Source organism: Rhinolophus hipposideros (genome assembly GCF_964194185.1).
Source record: "Rhinolophus hipposideros genome assembly, chromosome: 9".
Classification (NCBI taxonomy): Eukaryota; Metazoa; Chordata; class Mammalia; order Chiroptera; family Rhinolophidae; genus Rhinolophus; species Rhinolophus hipposideros.
This window is the reverse complement of record NC_138055.1, coordinates 17,766,029-17,782,609: the sequence shown is the minus strand read 5'-3', so window position 1 is coordinate 17,782,609 and position 16,581 is coordinate 17,766,029. Positions and strand designations below refer to the sequence as shown.

The 16,581-nt window shown below is 38.6% G+C and overlaps 1 protein-coding gene across 1 annotated transcript in view; it reads left to right on the top strand.

The window, feature by feature from the left end:
- Window positions 1–16,581, top strand: part of UTP20 (UTP20 small subunit processome component) — a 91,285-nt gene that overhangs the window by 65,945 nt on the left and 8,759 nt on the right. Inside the window, exons 42-56 of the mRNA XM_081060393.1 lie at window positions 273–412; window positions 638–794; window positions 4,272–4,370; window positions 5,866–6,033; window positions 7,156–7,322; window positions 8,003–8,144; window positions 9,046–9,162; window positions 10,418–10,588; window positions 10,819–10,950; window positions 11,395–11,505; window positions 13,381–13,460; window positions 13,887–13,956; window positions 14,088–14,270; window positions 15,017–15,148; window positions 15,643–15,775. Of these exons, the coding sequence (XP_080916519.1) occupies window positions 273–412; window positions 638–794; window positions 4,272–4,370; window positions 5,866–6,033; window positions 7,156–7,322; window positions 8,003–8,144; window positions 9,046–9,162; window positions 10,418–10,588; window positions 10,819–10,950; window positions 11,395–11,505; window positions 13,381–13,460; window positions 13,887–13,956; window positions 14,088–14,270; window positions 15,017–15,148; window positions 15,643–15,775 (2,002 nt within the window). The remainder of the gene's footprint in view (window positions 1–272; window positions 413–637; window positions 795–4,271; window positions 4,371–5,865; window positions 6,034–7,155; window positions 7,323–8,002; window positions 8,145–9,045; window positions 9,163–10,417; window positions 10,589–10,818; window positions 10,951–11,394; window positions 11,506–13,380; window positions 13,461–13,886; window positions 13,957–14,087; window positions 14,271–15,016; window positions 15,149–15,642; window positions 15,776–16,581) is intronic.

Genomic DNA, 16,581 nt, shown 5'->3' with positions numbered 1-16,581 from the left:
CAGAGCAGTCTTAACCCACATCGGTAAAAACTTGGCTATATTTTTTTTCTGGTTGCTCTTTTGAAAAAACATTCTTATTCCTGTTATTTTTACAATTTATAGAGGGTTATTCTCAAATTGCATAATAATGTTTGTTTCTTGAGGCTCCAAACTTAGAAATGCTGCACATAAGATATATCAAAAGAGTTTATTTTTCAAATGAAAAGTTGCAGTGTTGGTAGGTTTCTGATCCGTGTATTTTTGTTTTAGTTTAACCTGAACTTTTCTTACAGTCAAAAAGGGAAGAAGAACACAAGCTCATAAAATCCAAGGTTGTGAATGATGAGGAAGTAATTCGAGTTCCTTTAGCTTTTGCCATGGTTAAGCTAATGCAGTCCCTCCCACAAGAAGTTATGGAAACTAATTTGCCAAGGTAGGTTGTGTGACAAATTGGAAAAGTTCCGTGACACTCACAAATTGGTTTTCTTCCTGACGTTTGAATCTGTTTTGTCAGGAAGAAAAGTGCTGTCACAATTTGCTGTGCTTTAGAATCCCAGTTGGGAAATTTGGATCATGAGCAATTAAGAGAGAAAAGGATGTTTCGAATTTTATTTGCCTCTTTTTATGGTTAGTCATTTTTTCATTTCTCATTTGCTAGTATTTTGCTGAAAGTGTGTGTCCTCCTCAAGAACAGAGCACAAGAAATCAGAGACATCGCACGCAGCACTCTCGCAAAAATAATAGAAGATCTGGGTGTGCACTACCTACAATATATTTTAAAAGAATTACAGACTACCCTTGTCCGTGGGTATCAGGTAAACTGCACCATGTGCTTAATATCAAGTTGGCTTGGCGTTCATATGTTTACAATTTGAACACTATCAGTCACGGTGCTTTGGGTCTATCTTCAGAAAAGCTGATCCACTGAGCTAGCAAGCAAAAATATTCAAAAGTTTCTAATCAACATTTTTAAAAGTTCCTATAGTTGATTTTTGTAAAATTCCTTCTAGACCTCGGTTACATTACCTCCAATCACTTGATACCAAATTCTGCATCCTCTGAGTTCTTAAAAAAAAAAAAATCTCTAGTTGAATGTATTGCCACAAATGTGAACAATAAAATAGGAACTTGTTTGAGAGTTGAAGCAGTTGACGTAAGTCACAAAAATAATCAGCTCTCCAGGAGGAACACACAGCTCTTTGAGTCACGTGGCTGCCCAGCTCCTCACTATTCCCGGTGTGGGCCCTGGACAGGTGCCACCAGCAGCGCTTGGGGGCTTGTTAGAAATGCAGAATTGAGGGCCCTGTGCCTGACCCACAAAAGCTGCATTTAAATAAGATCCCTGGGTGATCTCAAGTTAGATGAACACTGTAGCTTGTTCTTTTCAAGTTCAGCCAAGACTCCCGGTAGTTAGCTTCACCTTCTGTGTCTTAATTTGTTCATAGGTAAGGCTCCTACTCTCCACGTGATAGTCTGACACACTAAAAAGACCATTATTCATTTTGACAATCTCTCTTTGTATAGTTTTTTTAGTGGCTGCTCTAGGTATTACCATATACAAACTCACTTTTAATAATCTAGTGAGATTCAGTATTTTATCCCTTCAAGTGGAACATAGAAACCTTAACCACCATACAGGTCCCCTTCAGCTTTCTCCTTTGGTTTTAGTTATTCATGTATCACGTCGCCACATATTGAAAATTTTTGAGTTTTGTTTTTAATTGTCAAACGTATGTTAAAGAATTTGAGAAGAGTGTTCTATTATTTTGCCCAGATAGTTATCATTTCTGTGGTTCTTCCTTCATTTCTGAATTTCTACATTTCTTTATGGCATCATTCCTCTTCAGACTAAAGAACTTCCTTTAGCCATCTGGTAGAGCAAGTGTGGTGGCAGCAGAGTCTTCTCATTTTCCCTTATCTGTGAATGTCTTCATTTCACCTTCATTCCTGAAGGATATTGACACTGGATGTGTAATTCTGCATTGACATTCTTTCTTTCACACTTTAAAAATGTTGTACCACTTCCTTCTGGCCTTCTTGATGAATAATCCAGTTATTCATCATTGTTTCCATCTCAGTAATGCATTGTTTTCCTCTGACTGCTTTAAAGACTGTGTCTTTATTTTGCAGCAGTTTGATTATGATATGTCTGAGTGTGGATTTTTTTGGGTTTACCCTGTTTGGAAAGTTACTTGACCTCTCTGCATCTCAGTTTCCTCTTCCAAAAATGCCAATAACATAGCACCAACATCATAGAGTGGATGAGAATTAAGTGACTCAGTACATGTGAGGTATTAATACGTGCCTAGCCCATGGTAAGCTCTGAGCTTCTCAACCAAATTTGGGGAGTTTTCAGTCATCGTTTCTTCAAATAATTTTTCTGCACAGTACTCTCTCCTCTCCTGGAACTCCAATGAAATGAATATTAGACTTTTTGTTTTTGTCCCACTCATCACTGAGGCTCTGTTTATATATCCTTTCAGTCTTCTTCCCCTCTGTCGTTCACCTTGAATAATTCTATTAATCTATCTTCAAGTTCACTGACTCCTTCCTCTTTTGTCTCCATCTTGCTGTTGGGCCTATCCAGTGAGATTCTTATTTTGGTTATTGGGTTTTTCAGTTCTGAAATTTCCATTTGGTTCTTTGTATCTTCTGTTTTTTTACTAACAATTTATTTTCCATTTGTTTCAGTCCTCCAGCTAGAAAGCTGGGGCTTTTTCTCTTCTACTTTGCTATGCACTTCCTACATCTGCACCTATATCGGGCCAAGCACTGGCAGGACAGAGATGTAGAAAAGCAACAAGAGTGGGCCCACCCTCTCGGAACTGCAGTTCCACAGGAAAAGAGGAGGGTTCCCCTCCCACAGAGTTGTGGGCCACTGCCACCACCATCACCACTGGGGTGCTGAGGGGCTGCGTGAGCTTTGGTGGTACTTGCATTCTGGTGTTCTTTCCCAGTAGCTGCTGTCCAGGTGTTACAGCTGCATTCTGTATGCCCTGAGACAGGGTAGAGGATGCTATCTCCATCTTTCCTGGAACTGGAGCCCCTGTCGGCATCCATTTTTATTCTATTCTTTCAGCCAGCATTATTTCATGACCACTTTGTGTGAGGTGCTGTGTTGAGCACTGGGCATACAAGGATAAATTCAGTACAGCTCTGTCTTTGAGGAGTTATTCACATTTAAATGGAGCACCTAAGATACTAAAATGAGTAGCCCTTTTTTCTCTAGCTACCTGTTCTTCAAGTCCATCCCAGTACTTGTTAAAATAATTAAAATCGGGACCCAAGTACAACTGGTTTGGGTTTTAGTGTTAATCATGTAGATTAACTACCAAAATTGTATTCTTCAAGTGTTATTCTTTATCCCTCCCAAAAGGATTTTTTAAAATGGCAAACATTTTATATATGTGTGCGTGTGTGTGTATATATATACATATATATACATATATGTAAACAAACATTTTTTATATGTATGTATATATACACATATGTATAAAAACACTGAAAGATCACAAGTAGACGCATGAAAATGAAACCATGCCTTCATTTTCAAATTCAATCTGTATATTGACAATGTGTATTTCCTTAGCCTATGATCATTAGCTGATGTTTACCTTGATAACTTTACAATGCAGGAAGCAATATAAAGAATCAAAAACCTTGAGAGGCAGCATAGCATAGTGAGGGGCTCTGGTGCCAGCCCATCTGTTCTCAAATCCTGACTCCACCACTTCCTACACACGTAACCTTGGGCAAATTATTGACCTCTCTGTGCCTCAGCTTCCTCTTCTGAAAAATTCCGATACTGTGGCACCTGGTTATAGATACAGAGGGTGAGAAATAAATGATTCAGTACATGAGAGATATTAATACGCGCCTGGCCCATGGCAAGCTCTTAGGAATGTTAGCTGTGGTTACCCTTGAGGGCAAAACTTACTTGTTTCCTTCATAACACTTTGCCTTCTTTGATTGTATTCAACGTCGGCAAGCTTCTTAATTCACAGTTTGGTTTTTAAAGTTCAACTCTCATGCCTTTCTTTATAAACCACTGGCCTGGTTTGGATACAATAATCCTAAGCACGAAAATATGTTTCTGAGCATCTTTTGTACAAAATGATCATTTGGTGAAAGGATTTTAGATAGTGACATAAGTATGTGTCATTTTTCAAAGCTACTCCCTACAAGGATGACAGATTATATACTCTGAATGTTCTCTTTGCAGTACTTAGATCTTGTCTTTTCTTGTGTGGTGTTCCCAACCATTCATACTCTTATTGTTCATTTCATTTTAGGTCCACGTGCTAACTTTCACTGTTTACATGTTGCTGCATGGCCTCACCAACAAGCTACACGTCGGGGATTTGGACTCTTGTTTAAATATCATGATTGAGGTAAGATTTAGAGAAAGGAATTCCAATTTTTTTTTTTAAAGTGGGCAAAGGACACTAAACATCAGTTCACAAAATAAGAGATAATAATGGCCTATAAAAATGAAAATAATGTACTATCTCATCTCTTAGATTAGCAGGGGTTTAAAAATCTAAGACTCAAGTGAAGTGAGATGGGCGCTCGGCCATTGCTAATAGGTCATGGGTTGGTACAGCCTTCCTGGAAAGGAAATTGGCGTTGTGTATCAAGAGCTTTTGAAATAAGCCGAAATTTCAACCACTTCCAAGAATTTGTTTTCAAAGAATAATCAGAGATGTAGTCTGAGGTTTATATACAAGTATGTTTACCAAAGCTTTATTTATAACAGTGAAAAATTGGTAACAATCAACCTTTTTTTTCCTTTTCAAATGAGGTGTGCTAATGAACTTTCAGAAACATTTTGAAATTTATTCATAAAAATGTTGTAAACTCGTAGCGTAGTTTGAGAATTGCTCAACTACCTTAATAATTTGTACATACAGGCATATCTCGGAGATACTGTGGTTTTCTTTCCAGACCACTGTAATAAAGCTGGTCATAATCCTGTTTTTTTTTAAGTATCACTTTTATTTTTCTGTTACAGTTGACATTCAATATTATTTTATATTAGTTTCAGGTGTACAGCATAGTGGTTAGACATTTACATAATTTGTGCAGTGATTCCCACCCCACACTGGTCTTGTACCCGCCTGGCACTATACATAGTTATAGCAACATTATTGACTATATTCTCTATGCTGTACTTTACATCCCTGTAACTATTTTGTAACTACCAATTTCTTAAGCCCTTCACCTTACAATCAACTTTTAAAATTGGGTAATTTGATAATTTGGGGGTTAGGATTAGGAAGAGACTAAATTTGTCACACAACCTTTTGTTTATTTATTTAAAAATATATACATTAACATTGAATTAAATGTATTATTTTCAATGACTAAGTTGCAAATATCATGATAATTTATTAAAAAGAAACTAAGCTACTCTTTGATAGTGTCAGAGAAGTACCTGTATGTATATTACATATTTACATGTGTAAACCTATGGAGTACAGCAGGCACTCGAATAGCATCATATCGTCATAATATTGATGAGATGCCACAGGAACTTAACCCTTGTTTATATCGGTCAGCTGATGGTAAAACTGGTTTCATTTGTCATCCGTATGTCAAAACTGGTTCCTATGTCATTTTATTTAAGGTCACAGAACCTATCGATGACCCTGAGGACTTACTATATTCTTCTTTTGTTTCTCATTAGTGTAAACCTTCACCTGTTTCTGTATTTGTTTGTTTTTTTAGTCATTGGTCCCTAAACTATACTGAAAAAAGTGAAATCCAATAGAAATTCTTACCAACTAATTTCAGTACAGTCCAACTGGCTTTCCTTGGTTTGGACGTACCAGTGCTCTTTCCACTTCTGAGTGTACATCATTTTCATTTGGATTTTTTCTTTTAAAGATTTTTAACCACGAGTTGTTTGGTGCCATTGCTGAAGAGAAGGAAGTAAAGCAGATTCTTTCCAAAGTCATGGAGGCACGAAGAAGCAAGAGTTATGATTCTTATGAAATCCTGGGCAAGTTTGTAGGAAAAGATCAGGTTACCAAACTTATCCTTCCACTGAAAGAGGTAAGGACTCGAATGTAATACAGCAGATCTCGAAAAGAGCCTGGCAGAGCAAACCTTCACACTGCACCTGATCACCATTTCCTTTGGTGCTGTGGACACTAACACCGTATGGCCACTAGCCTGCAGCCCTGGGTTGAGCAGTCTAATCCAGGAATCAGTCTCTGGTATCAGCCATCAGATGCAGAAGGAAAGGCAATAAGAATTGACGTGCAGGGAAATCATAGTCAGCAGCTAAGAATGTCGGTTTTTGGAGTCATACTGCTGCTCTCAGGTTACCAAGGGGAAGAAAATTGGCATTTGTTGAGCATGTATTATGTTCTAAACATTGTGCTTCATTATCTCTTCTAATCTGCACAACCACCCTGTGAGATCGATGGTGCTTCCGTCTTAGAAATAGGAAAATTCAGGCTTGGGAAGGTAGCAAGGAGCGTGGGTACAGAGGAAAGTCATGACTTAGTTCCAGATCTTTCTGATCCAAAGCTCACATTTTATAGCTGTTTCTTTCTGCCTCCTGTTGGATAGGGATAGTATTCTCTGTGCCAGTTACAGGGATGAACATTCAGTAAACATTAATTTTATTACAGTTATATGTACTAAGACTAGAGCAAAAAGCACTGTCTAATGGCATGAATTAACTGTAATACCAAATGTTTTAGTGCTAGATTAACCCCATCATTTTCCCTAGAAATGCATTTAGCCTGATCTAAGAATGTTAAATTTTCGAGGATGAAAAAGAGTCAACAGAGCACATGTAGTTTCCATGTATATTATCAAATCCCTCCACCTTTGCAAAAAAATAGCTTTCAATGCACTTAGAGGGTTGACATCTTACAAGTGTCACATCATATTTCCAGCTGTGTTCCCTCGGTCCTCATGACACACAGGGACTGCAAGAAATTCAGAGGCATACACACTGCTGACATGGTTATCTCTGGTGTTGAGGTTATGGGTCAATTTGTCTTATATATTCTATCTCTGAAATCTTATTAAGAATGTTTCTTTTTTTATTAGAAAAAAACATATTAAAAAGCAAATATGTATATATTTTTAAAAAACTACCATTGCAACAAGTCAAAATGCAGTTCTGTGTTACCTTGGCATGACATTTGTGTTTGCCTTCAGATCTTACAAAATACCACGAGTTTAAAACTAGCCCGGAAAGTTCATGAAACCCTACGCCGAATCATTGCAGGATTAATTGTCAATCAGGAAATGACGGCAGAATCCATTCTATTGCTCAGTTACGGTTTGGTCAGTGAAAATCTCCCCCTGTTAACAGAGAAAGAAAAGTAAGTTTGAAAAAAAAAGAAAAGCTGTTGTTTAGGTGCTTGCTTCTGATTAAACCATTCCATTCTTATTTACTTGTAAGTGGGTTAATTTAATAATTTGCTTTAGTTTAAAAAAATACATTTATCTGAGTTATAAGATGGTACTACTTTCTGGTATTTGGGCTGAGGTCCTTCCGAGTGGTACATCTCAACATGAGATTATTTTTCTGATGAATGGGGTAGCTAACGTGACAGCAGCTGATTTTTTTGGCATTTCGCTGACACCATTTCTGTTTTGGATATTTATTGAATCAAAAGTTAGGATAGATTTTTCAATACATACCTCTCGTTCTGATCAGAGACTTAGACCGTAAAAGATTTTAAAATACCTTATTAGTAAGCTTCTTTTGGATTTTGCTTCTGTGTTCTAAAAGACACTCCTTAGCATTTGTTTTCAGAAATCAAAGAAAGGGCGTGTCCCCTTGCTGTTCATCTTAATTTGAATGTATGTGCTTCAGTCTGGTCTCTGTTTCTGGGGTTGTGCTAGTAACCTCGATCAACAACCTGATAATCCCTGCTATGCCTTGTGGTTAAAGGAGAAAAAACCCACAGCAAACAGCTCTTATCACCAGAGAGGGACATAGTGACTAATGGGAAAGTTAACATACGGTGTTCTTTATTTATTCCATTGTGATTGACAGAAATCCAACAGCCCCTGCACCTGATCCCCGTCTGCCACCCCAGAGCTGTCTGCTGCTCCCCCCAACTCCAGTTCGAGGTGGGCAGAAAGCTGTTGTGAGCAGGAAAACCAACATGCACATATTCATTGAGTCTGGGCTTCGGGTAAGAATTAACCTTATAGTGAGACTCACTGCCCACAGTGGGTCTGAGCCTTTTACTGCTCTGCTAAAATTCTAATACTGCTCATCTCCACTGTAAATGCCTTGCTGTCAACAAATTATGGAATATTTTTTAAAAGGTGCATTGGTCCTTTTACTATGTATCTCTTCTATTTCTTACGTTGATAATATAACTCACAAAATGAATGATTCTGACCTAATACTCGTTATGGTTTCATTATTGCTATTCCCATGAGTTTGCACCTCTAAACTACTCTGAATTTTTTTAAAAGGTGGTGAGCTTTTAAAACCACAAGTCTGATCTTTTAATTTCCTTTTCAAAACGCTTCATTGGCTTCCCTTTTTCCTAGGAGAGAGCCAGTGCTTTATTTGGGTTGCAAGGGCCCAGCCTCATGCTGTACGACTCCCACACACTTTCCAGCCACATGTGGCTTTCCCTCAGTTCTATGAAGTCTCCACACTTCCTGCCCCAGGACCTCATCACCCATTCCTCCCTCTGCCCAGCTCCCTACAGAACTCTCGAAGCAGCCTGCGTTGCCAGTTCATTATTTCCTAGAGTCTGTCATCCTGGCTAAGATCCATCACAGCAGGAGCGTGTCCGTCTTGGTCATTTCTGCATCCTGCGTGCCGAGCCAGTGCCTGGAATCAAAGTAGATGCTGAGTAACCATTTGGTTAGCGAACTTAGAATCTCAGTTGCACAGTGAGCACCCGCCTTCTCACTCACGGAGGGTCTCCCAGGCAGTTTCCCATTTTTTCAAAAGCTTTGTATATCAAATAGAAGCACTTTAACATCTCACGTGTGTCTCTTAAAATCATTTCACCTTTACCTAACTCATTCAGTCTTGTGGGCAAGTGCTGTGAAATATCTTTTTAAAACTTTCAGCTGCTGCATCTGAGTCTGAAGACATCCAAGATCAAGTCTTCCACTGAACGTATTCTGGAAATGTTGGATCCTTTCGTTTCTCTCCTCATAGACTGCCTGGGTTCCATGGACGTGAAGGTGAGCATCTTCCTTCACAAGAGCTGTGTCATGCAAAAACACCTGGATTGTACTTTTAGGCTTGTGCTTCATAAGATTGTTGAGTTTTTAAAGGGATTTAGGACAACATGAACCTCCTCTATTCCCTGCATTTAGTTGCTCCCCAATGTAATAATCCTGTATGTTTGGATAACCTTAAAGCTTTAAAAGCCCCTCTAGGAACATTAATTATTTCATTTGATCCTCACAACAGCTTCAGGAGGGTGCGTGGTGGTGTCCCCGTATTCGTATCATCAGCACCTCATCATTACTGTCACTACCGCTACTCACTGCTACGAATCCTCAGAACCATCCATAAGGCATAGATTATTGTTTGTTTTTTAGATAAGAAAACAAGGCGTCAGGCTAATGACTTGCCCCAGAGCATAGACCTAGGATACTGTGAGCCTCAGTCTGTCAGACTCCAGCGCCTACACCTCTGCCATTTCCTCAGATTGCCTGTTTTACAGTGAAGGTGGCGAGAGGTTAAGTAACATCTCTGTAGTCGAATAAGTATAAGCTGCAGAGCTGGGGTGTATGCCTGGTCTTTCTGACTCCAGAGCTCTTTACTCTGGGTCTTCATCTCATCCAGCCCAATAAGACCATCACAGCAGCCAGAGCAGTAGGGTCGATGAGAGAGCTAAACTAGGGGAACTAGCTCATCGAGGTGACCTCTGAGGTTTGGGCTGGAGGGTCAGGGATTCTCAGGTAATCACTTTTTTTATACCTTTTGCACAGCACTTAACTATTAAATTATAGTTCATTGTTTCCCATGTTTAATTTCTGAGCTAGTTATCTGCTCCTTAAATGAGGGATGGCATCCTTTTTATTTTTATTTCTAACACTCAATAGAGTTCCTTGTATACATAATATACGCTTATAAGAATGGATTAAATTGAAGTAATCATTCTAGAAATAAAAAAGTCATTTGTAATGCATTCTTTTCATTGCTAAAATTGGTCAATCCATACAGTCATTTACCCAGATAGGGTAAGAATATGGCAGGTGAGCTTGTGATGTGTCTTCACTTGTCTTGAAGGAGCAGTTAGTTCTCCTACAACAGGGAATAAGAAACTTCCCTATCTTCTTACACTTTGGGCGCAGTTCTTCCAGCATGGGCTGGTCAGAGCATTTCATTGCTTCAACTCGATTGCTTGTAGAGCCTACGCAGCCTTGGGTGCTGGGTTGTTGGGTGTAGTCACTTCCTAAGTTGACTGGTTTTGGTTTTGGTTGCCAGGTGATCACAGGTGCTCTACAATGCCTGATCTGGGTCTTGAGGTTCCCTCTGCCTTCCATAGAAACAAAAGCGGAACAGCTGACAAAACACCTTTTCCTTTTGCTGAAGGACTATGCCAAACTCGGAGCTGCCAGGGGCCAGAACTTCCACCTGGTGGTAAACTGTTTCAAGGTGAGCTATTTTCACATGCACTTAGAAAAGACCCGCCCCAGGATTAACCTCAAAGTTAGTTTTCCACCTCGTCCTTTGTGGTCTTGGTCAAATGTTTTCCAGATGAATTTGCTAAGACCAGAGGGCTAGTTTCCAGTGTGAAAAAGCATTGATATTATATTAAGTCCTCATTGTTTCACTGGATCCTGATTTGTGTGACATCCTATTAACCTCACTCCTGAAATCTGCAGTGTGTGACCATACTTGTGAAGAAAGTGAAGTCTTACCAGATAACCGAAAAGCAGCTTCAGGTTCTACTAGCGTACGCGGAGGAAGACATTTATGATACTTCAAGACAGGCCACTGCATTTGGTCTTCTGAAGGTATGGTCACCAGCATTGTGGATTTTATAGTTTATGAGCCTCACGTCAGATATCTAGAATACCATGGAACACGGTAGTTTGACTATCTGTAGGCTTCCAGGGTTAAGTACTTATAAAGATGATGGTTTTGGTTAATTATAAGCTAACATATCTACTCATTAAAAGATTTGAACTTGAACTCTATATTAATACTTCCAGGCAATTCTGTACAAACACAAGTATTCTACCTGTATTGTATTGGACAGTGTCTTCCTTTTTCTTTTTAATTCTGGTGAAATATACATAACATAAAATTGCCCATTGTAACCATTTTTATGTTCTTTTTCTTTTGGGGGTACTTTTCATTATTTCTGAAAAACTGCCTGTGACTACTTTCACATCAGCTTGGCTTACACCCATCTGCAATAAAACATGAAGAGTATGTCTTTTCCTTTTGTATTTTAGGCCATTTTATCAAGGAAATTGCTGGTCCCCGAAATCGATGATGTCATGCGGAAAGTATCCAAGTTGGCAATTTCTGCGCAAAGCGAACCCGTCAGAGTCCAGTGCAGACAGGTCTGTAGAGAACTTATTCCCATAACAAGGGTTGGGCCCTGCCTTATCTGTTTGGTTTTGGATACAGAGTTGTCAACATCGACTGAATTCTGAAGATAACTGTGTCATATTGATGCTTTATTCTAACACTCAGGAATACCCATCTATACTCCAAGTGTGAGAAGGGTCTCTGTCTTGTCTTACGGGCATTTTCAGTTAACAAGGAGTGTTTTGAGTATAGCCCACCATGTGTAGCATGTTTCAGATAGACAAAGAAGTACTGGTCCTTCTTCAGCATGAAAGCCTGTGGCAAAGATTTCCATCCATAGGTCCGTCGTTGTGGACCACTTATGCATATCACTGTGTGTCAGGTGTCGCTGGAAGAGTGGTGAACCAAAATTTATAGTTCCTATCTTACAGTAGACAGGCACAAAACAAAAATTCCACAAATAGTTCTTTAGTTACAGACACATAAGTGCCAGGAGGAAAGAAGTGCTGTCGTAGTTCATCACTTACGAGACACCACATTACTTATATACCTTAAAGAAAGGAAAAACTCTGACAGAAGGGTAAGTGCCATCAGTTGTATGACACATCCTAATTTCAGATATATTAAAATATGAAAACCTGTGCTTCTTAGAATTAATAAATTATGGAAGAGCGTATGATAAGAGTGCATGATCGGGTGGAGAGCCACCCTAATGTGAGAGTCGGGGAAGGCTTACCTGAGGATTGGCATGTGAGAATAAGGCTCACCTCCCAGGTGAAGAGAGTTCCAGATGCCTGAGGAAGGTAAGCCTTGAGGTGGGTAAGAGCTGAGCTTGTTGGAGCAGCTAAATGAAGGTGAGTGAGGTGGGGAAGGGAGCCAGGTGAGGCAAGACCTTGTGGACTTGTTCAAGCTTTAGACGAGCAAAAGCTGTTGAAATCAGTCGGCAGGGGAGTGACATGAGCAGATTTGTGTTCAGACATTTGTTCATCCCTGATCGTATGAGCACATACCCACCCAGGAGGTGGAAAAGTCTGAAGTAGAAATACGAACTCCAGAGTTCAAGGAGGGTTTGGAGTGCTGAGAAGGCCAGGGTGGAAAGGGAGGAGGCTTATCTTTGGAAAAGTTTCCTGTTAGGAAGAAGGAGGGCCAGCTGCTATTTATTAAGCACTAGTTGTATGCCCAGCACTTCACATATGTGACTTCTATTTGTAACTATCCTTGAAAAGAAATAGTACCCCCATTTTATGGCTGGGGAAAAACACAGGCCTAGAAAGTTGAATGATGTGCCTTAGTTCTCACAGTTGATTAACAAAAGAGGCTGAGTAGTGTACAGTTTACAAGCAGAGCCTTTGGATGCAGATGGACTAAGCGTTGCCACTTGAGCAAATTATTTATCTCTGTGTACCAACTTCATTCTCTTCATCTGTAAAGAGGGGTAACATCACCTCCCTAAGGAAGTAATGAAAATTAACCAAGAAACCCAGTGTTAGGCACATAGAAGGTATATAGTAAAGGCAATAGTTATTATCAGTATTAAAATTATTGTTATTCTTATTGAAGAGGAAATACGGGTTGAACCCCAGTCTACACTCAGTCCACCACCACACCATACCACCTGTCAAAGACAGGGGAGCTTCCAACACTTTGAGCTTTGGAGCCCTAAGCAATCGTGCCATTGGTGAGCCAAGACTTGACTCCTAATCAGGCATGTAGGGCCAGACTGAGTAAGGGAAGTGGGAGGAGAGAGTCAGAGGTACAGCTGTCAACTCAGAGGCCTACTTCACGTAACTGATCACCCTTCTGAAAGGTCTTTGTAACCTACCCGTGTGTCCCAGAAAGCAGCTTAGGAAACAGGAATCCTGGAGAGATACGATCCAAATAATCTTCTGTGTGACTTCTGTTCCCAGGTTTTTCTGAAATATGTTCTTGACTATCCCCTGGGTGATAAATTGAGACCAAACTTGGAATTCCTGCTCGCTCAACTGAAGTAAGTTTAAGCCATAAACTACAAAGAGGAAGTGATGAAGGTAGTTTCTTCTTTCCTTTTAATGTGGCAGCTGTCTTGAATAAAGCCGAAACGTAATGGCACATTCTCTGAGGATGATGTCTTATGAATCATTGACTTGATTAGCAAACATTGTGTGTGGCTTCATATAGCCATTCTGTAAGTTGCTTTACAGTTCCTTCTGACCATTGAATTGTCAGAGTCCACTTAGGAGAATGGTAAAAATTAATAAAATTACATTTTAAACTGCACAGTAGCATGGTATATGCAAACCTTATAATTGGGAAAATGGAGTTTTTTTCCACTTTTTAAGATATAGACTGGCACCTTGAAACAGTGTTTTAAGTTCTGAAAAATAGTAGTAAATTTAAAAGATACTAACAAGTCCTTCCAATGTTCTTGCCCTAGTTATGAACATGAGACTGGGAGAGAGTCTGTCTTGGAAATGATCGCTTATCTCTTTGACACATTCCCTCAGGTACCGTGAGTCACAAAAACAAATGGTTAGCCATGTTTCCCTTGAGCCTTTGGGAGCCCACGGTCCACCCTTGTTAGGGCCTCTGAGAATTTTAGTCTGAGTGTGCTCAATAAGTGCCTGTTTTCTTTCAGGGACTGCTCCATGAGAACTGCGGAATGTTCTTTATTCCTCTTTGTCTAATGATGGTGAATGATGACTCTGCCATGTGTAAAAAGATGGCATCTATAACGATCAAATCCTTACTCAGTAAAATCAACCTTGAGAAAAAAGACTGGCTCTTTGATATGGTTACCACCTGGTTTGGAGCAAAGAAGGTTAGGGTTACTTTTAGTCATATTTCAGTGAAAAGTCTTAGTTTTTTGGTGTTCATACTTTAAGTAAGAATATTGTTAGATTAATTTTTCTCAACTAGCTTTATTATTTTTATTTGATTATGGTAATATATTCTTATAGTAAAATTTCAGAAAATGTAAGAAGTTACAGAGGGTAACGTAAAAATCACCTCTATTCCCACTACATGGTTGATGTCAGCCAATTACTCCACTGTATGACTGTTTCGTAATTTACTTAACCAGCCCCCATTTATGAGTACCTTTGTTTCCAATTTTGCTTATTCAATTTATGAAATGTAATTTTTGTCAATGATTGCATCTACTTGATGACTTTACCACCAGCATCACTGGCTCATCTTTGTGGAATATAAACAGCACATGTCATATCTTACTACTGGTTTAAATGTTAAAGTCAGAATGGAGGGCTGAAGGGATGGTATGAAACTTTTTCCCTTTTTTTTAATTTAAAATGAGAAGAAAATGTATTAGTGGATAATGATGAATACCACTTTTTTTAAATGTTATTCTTGGGTATAAAGATTTCTCTGTGTGTTTTTTTGTTGGCCACCAAAGATCCATTTTTTGTTGATTTCTGGTGTCATGAAGAACTATTGAGGACAGAATCATGCATACGTTTTATTTTACAAGTTTGGAAACAGTCTCCCAAGTTGTATTAATATTGTCTTGTGGTGAGTTTTTGTTTGTTTGTTTTTTGGCTTTTTTGGTAGAGCTTAAGTAGACAACTCGCTGCCCTGATCTGTGGTTTGTTTGTGGAAAGTGAAGGCCTCACTTTCGAGAGAAGACTTGGAACTGTTCTCCCTGTGATTGAAAAGGAAATTGATCCTGAAAACTTTCAAGATGTAAGTTATGCGCTAGGGAATAAAACTTTTGCTAACTTTTATAGTTTTACTAGAGGTAGTCTAACTAATAGATTAAATGATGTGTTCAAAATGTTTTTTATTTCTTTTTATTAATAAAAGCAAGAATCCAATGTAGTTGGATCTTCTTTTTATAATGAGGGTTAAAGTAAGTTATCTTCCATAGTATGTGACGATCGAAGGTTCTCTCAAGCAGGGTGATTCTGCCCCTCAGGGGAGATTGAGCAATGTCTGGAGACATTTTTGGTTGTTACAACTGGAGGGTGGGAGGGTACTACTGGCATCTAGTGAGTAAAGGCTGCTAAATATCTTCTAGTGCACAGGACAGCCTCCCACAGCAAAGGATTATCCCACTCAAAATGTCAGTAGTCTTGCAGTTGAGAAACACTGGTGTAGATTTACATGCTAGAGTAGAAATGTCCATCAGATACTTTGAAGTTGTTGTCTTAGTTGATTTGCATCCAATCTGTGTTTAGATTGTGGAAGAAACTGAAGAAAAAGCTGCAGATCGTCTTCTGTTTAGTTTTCTGACACTGGTAACTAAACTCATCAAGGAATGCAATATCATTCAGTTTACCAAGCCCTATGAGACTTTGAGTAAAATCTGGAGTAAGTATCGCCTTTTTATTTCAATCTAAAAGTAAACACATTAGTTGTGATAAAACTATTGAAAATAGATTTGGGAAATTAGAATATAAATACTTCAGAAAGTCTGTAATGTCAAAGAAAAAGCCTATGAGAAAAAAATTAAAGGGCTTTCATACTAATTGCAGTAAAAATGTTTCTTTCTGAAAAAAATACATATTTATGACTTTGTAAGTAATATATTTCATTTATTAAAGAAAGAATATTAGTTGTGGGAGAGGTTAAGAAAGGAAAAAAATTCCCCAAAATTCCTCCTTGCTACTTGATGATAATTTGGGTACCTATTTCCATCCAGTCTCTTTGTTTTTTGTTGGTGCATAATTCCATGTAAACTTTTATATCCTGTTTGTTTGTACCTAAGTAAGTATATTACTATAATATGCTTAGTAGATACCTTTTTAAATAGCTATAAATAGTCCATCATGTAAATATGCCATAATTCACTAAACCATTTCACTTCTGAGACATTTAAAATATATATCACTCTATAAATGAAAAATAAGATTATAGATTTTTAAAGTTAACATTCGATTTTGATTAGTGTTTAGAAAATAGACGATGGAATGAATGCTTTCAGTAGCCACCTGTTTTAAGAGAACTCAGGATCCTATGAGAAATAATACAGTTACTAAGTTACTGTATGACCTACTCTGGTATCCCTCCACTGAGACATGTCCAGATAATTACAAAGGGGCATGTACAACAAAAGTAAAACCATGTTCATGAAATATAGCAACATAGACTAAAACTCAGATATGGCATGGTTCATC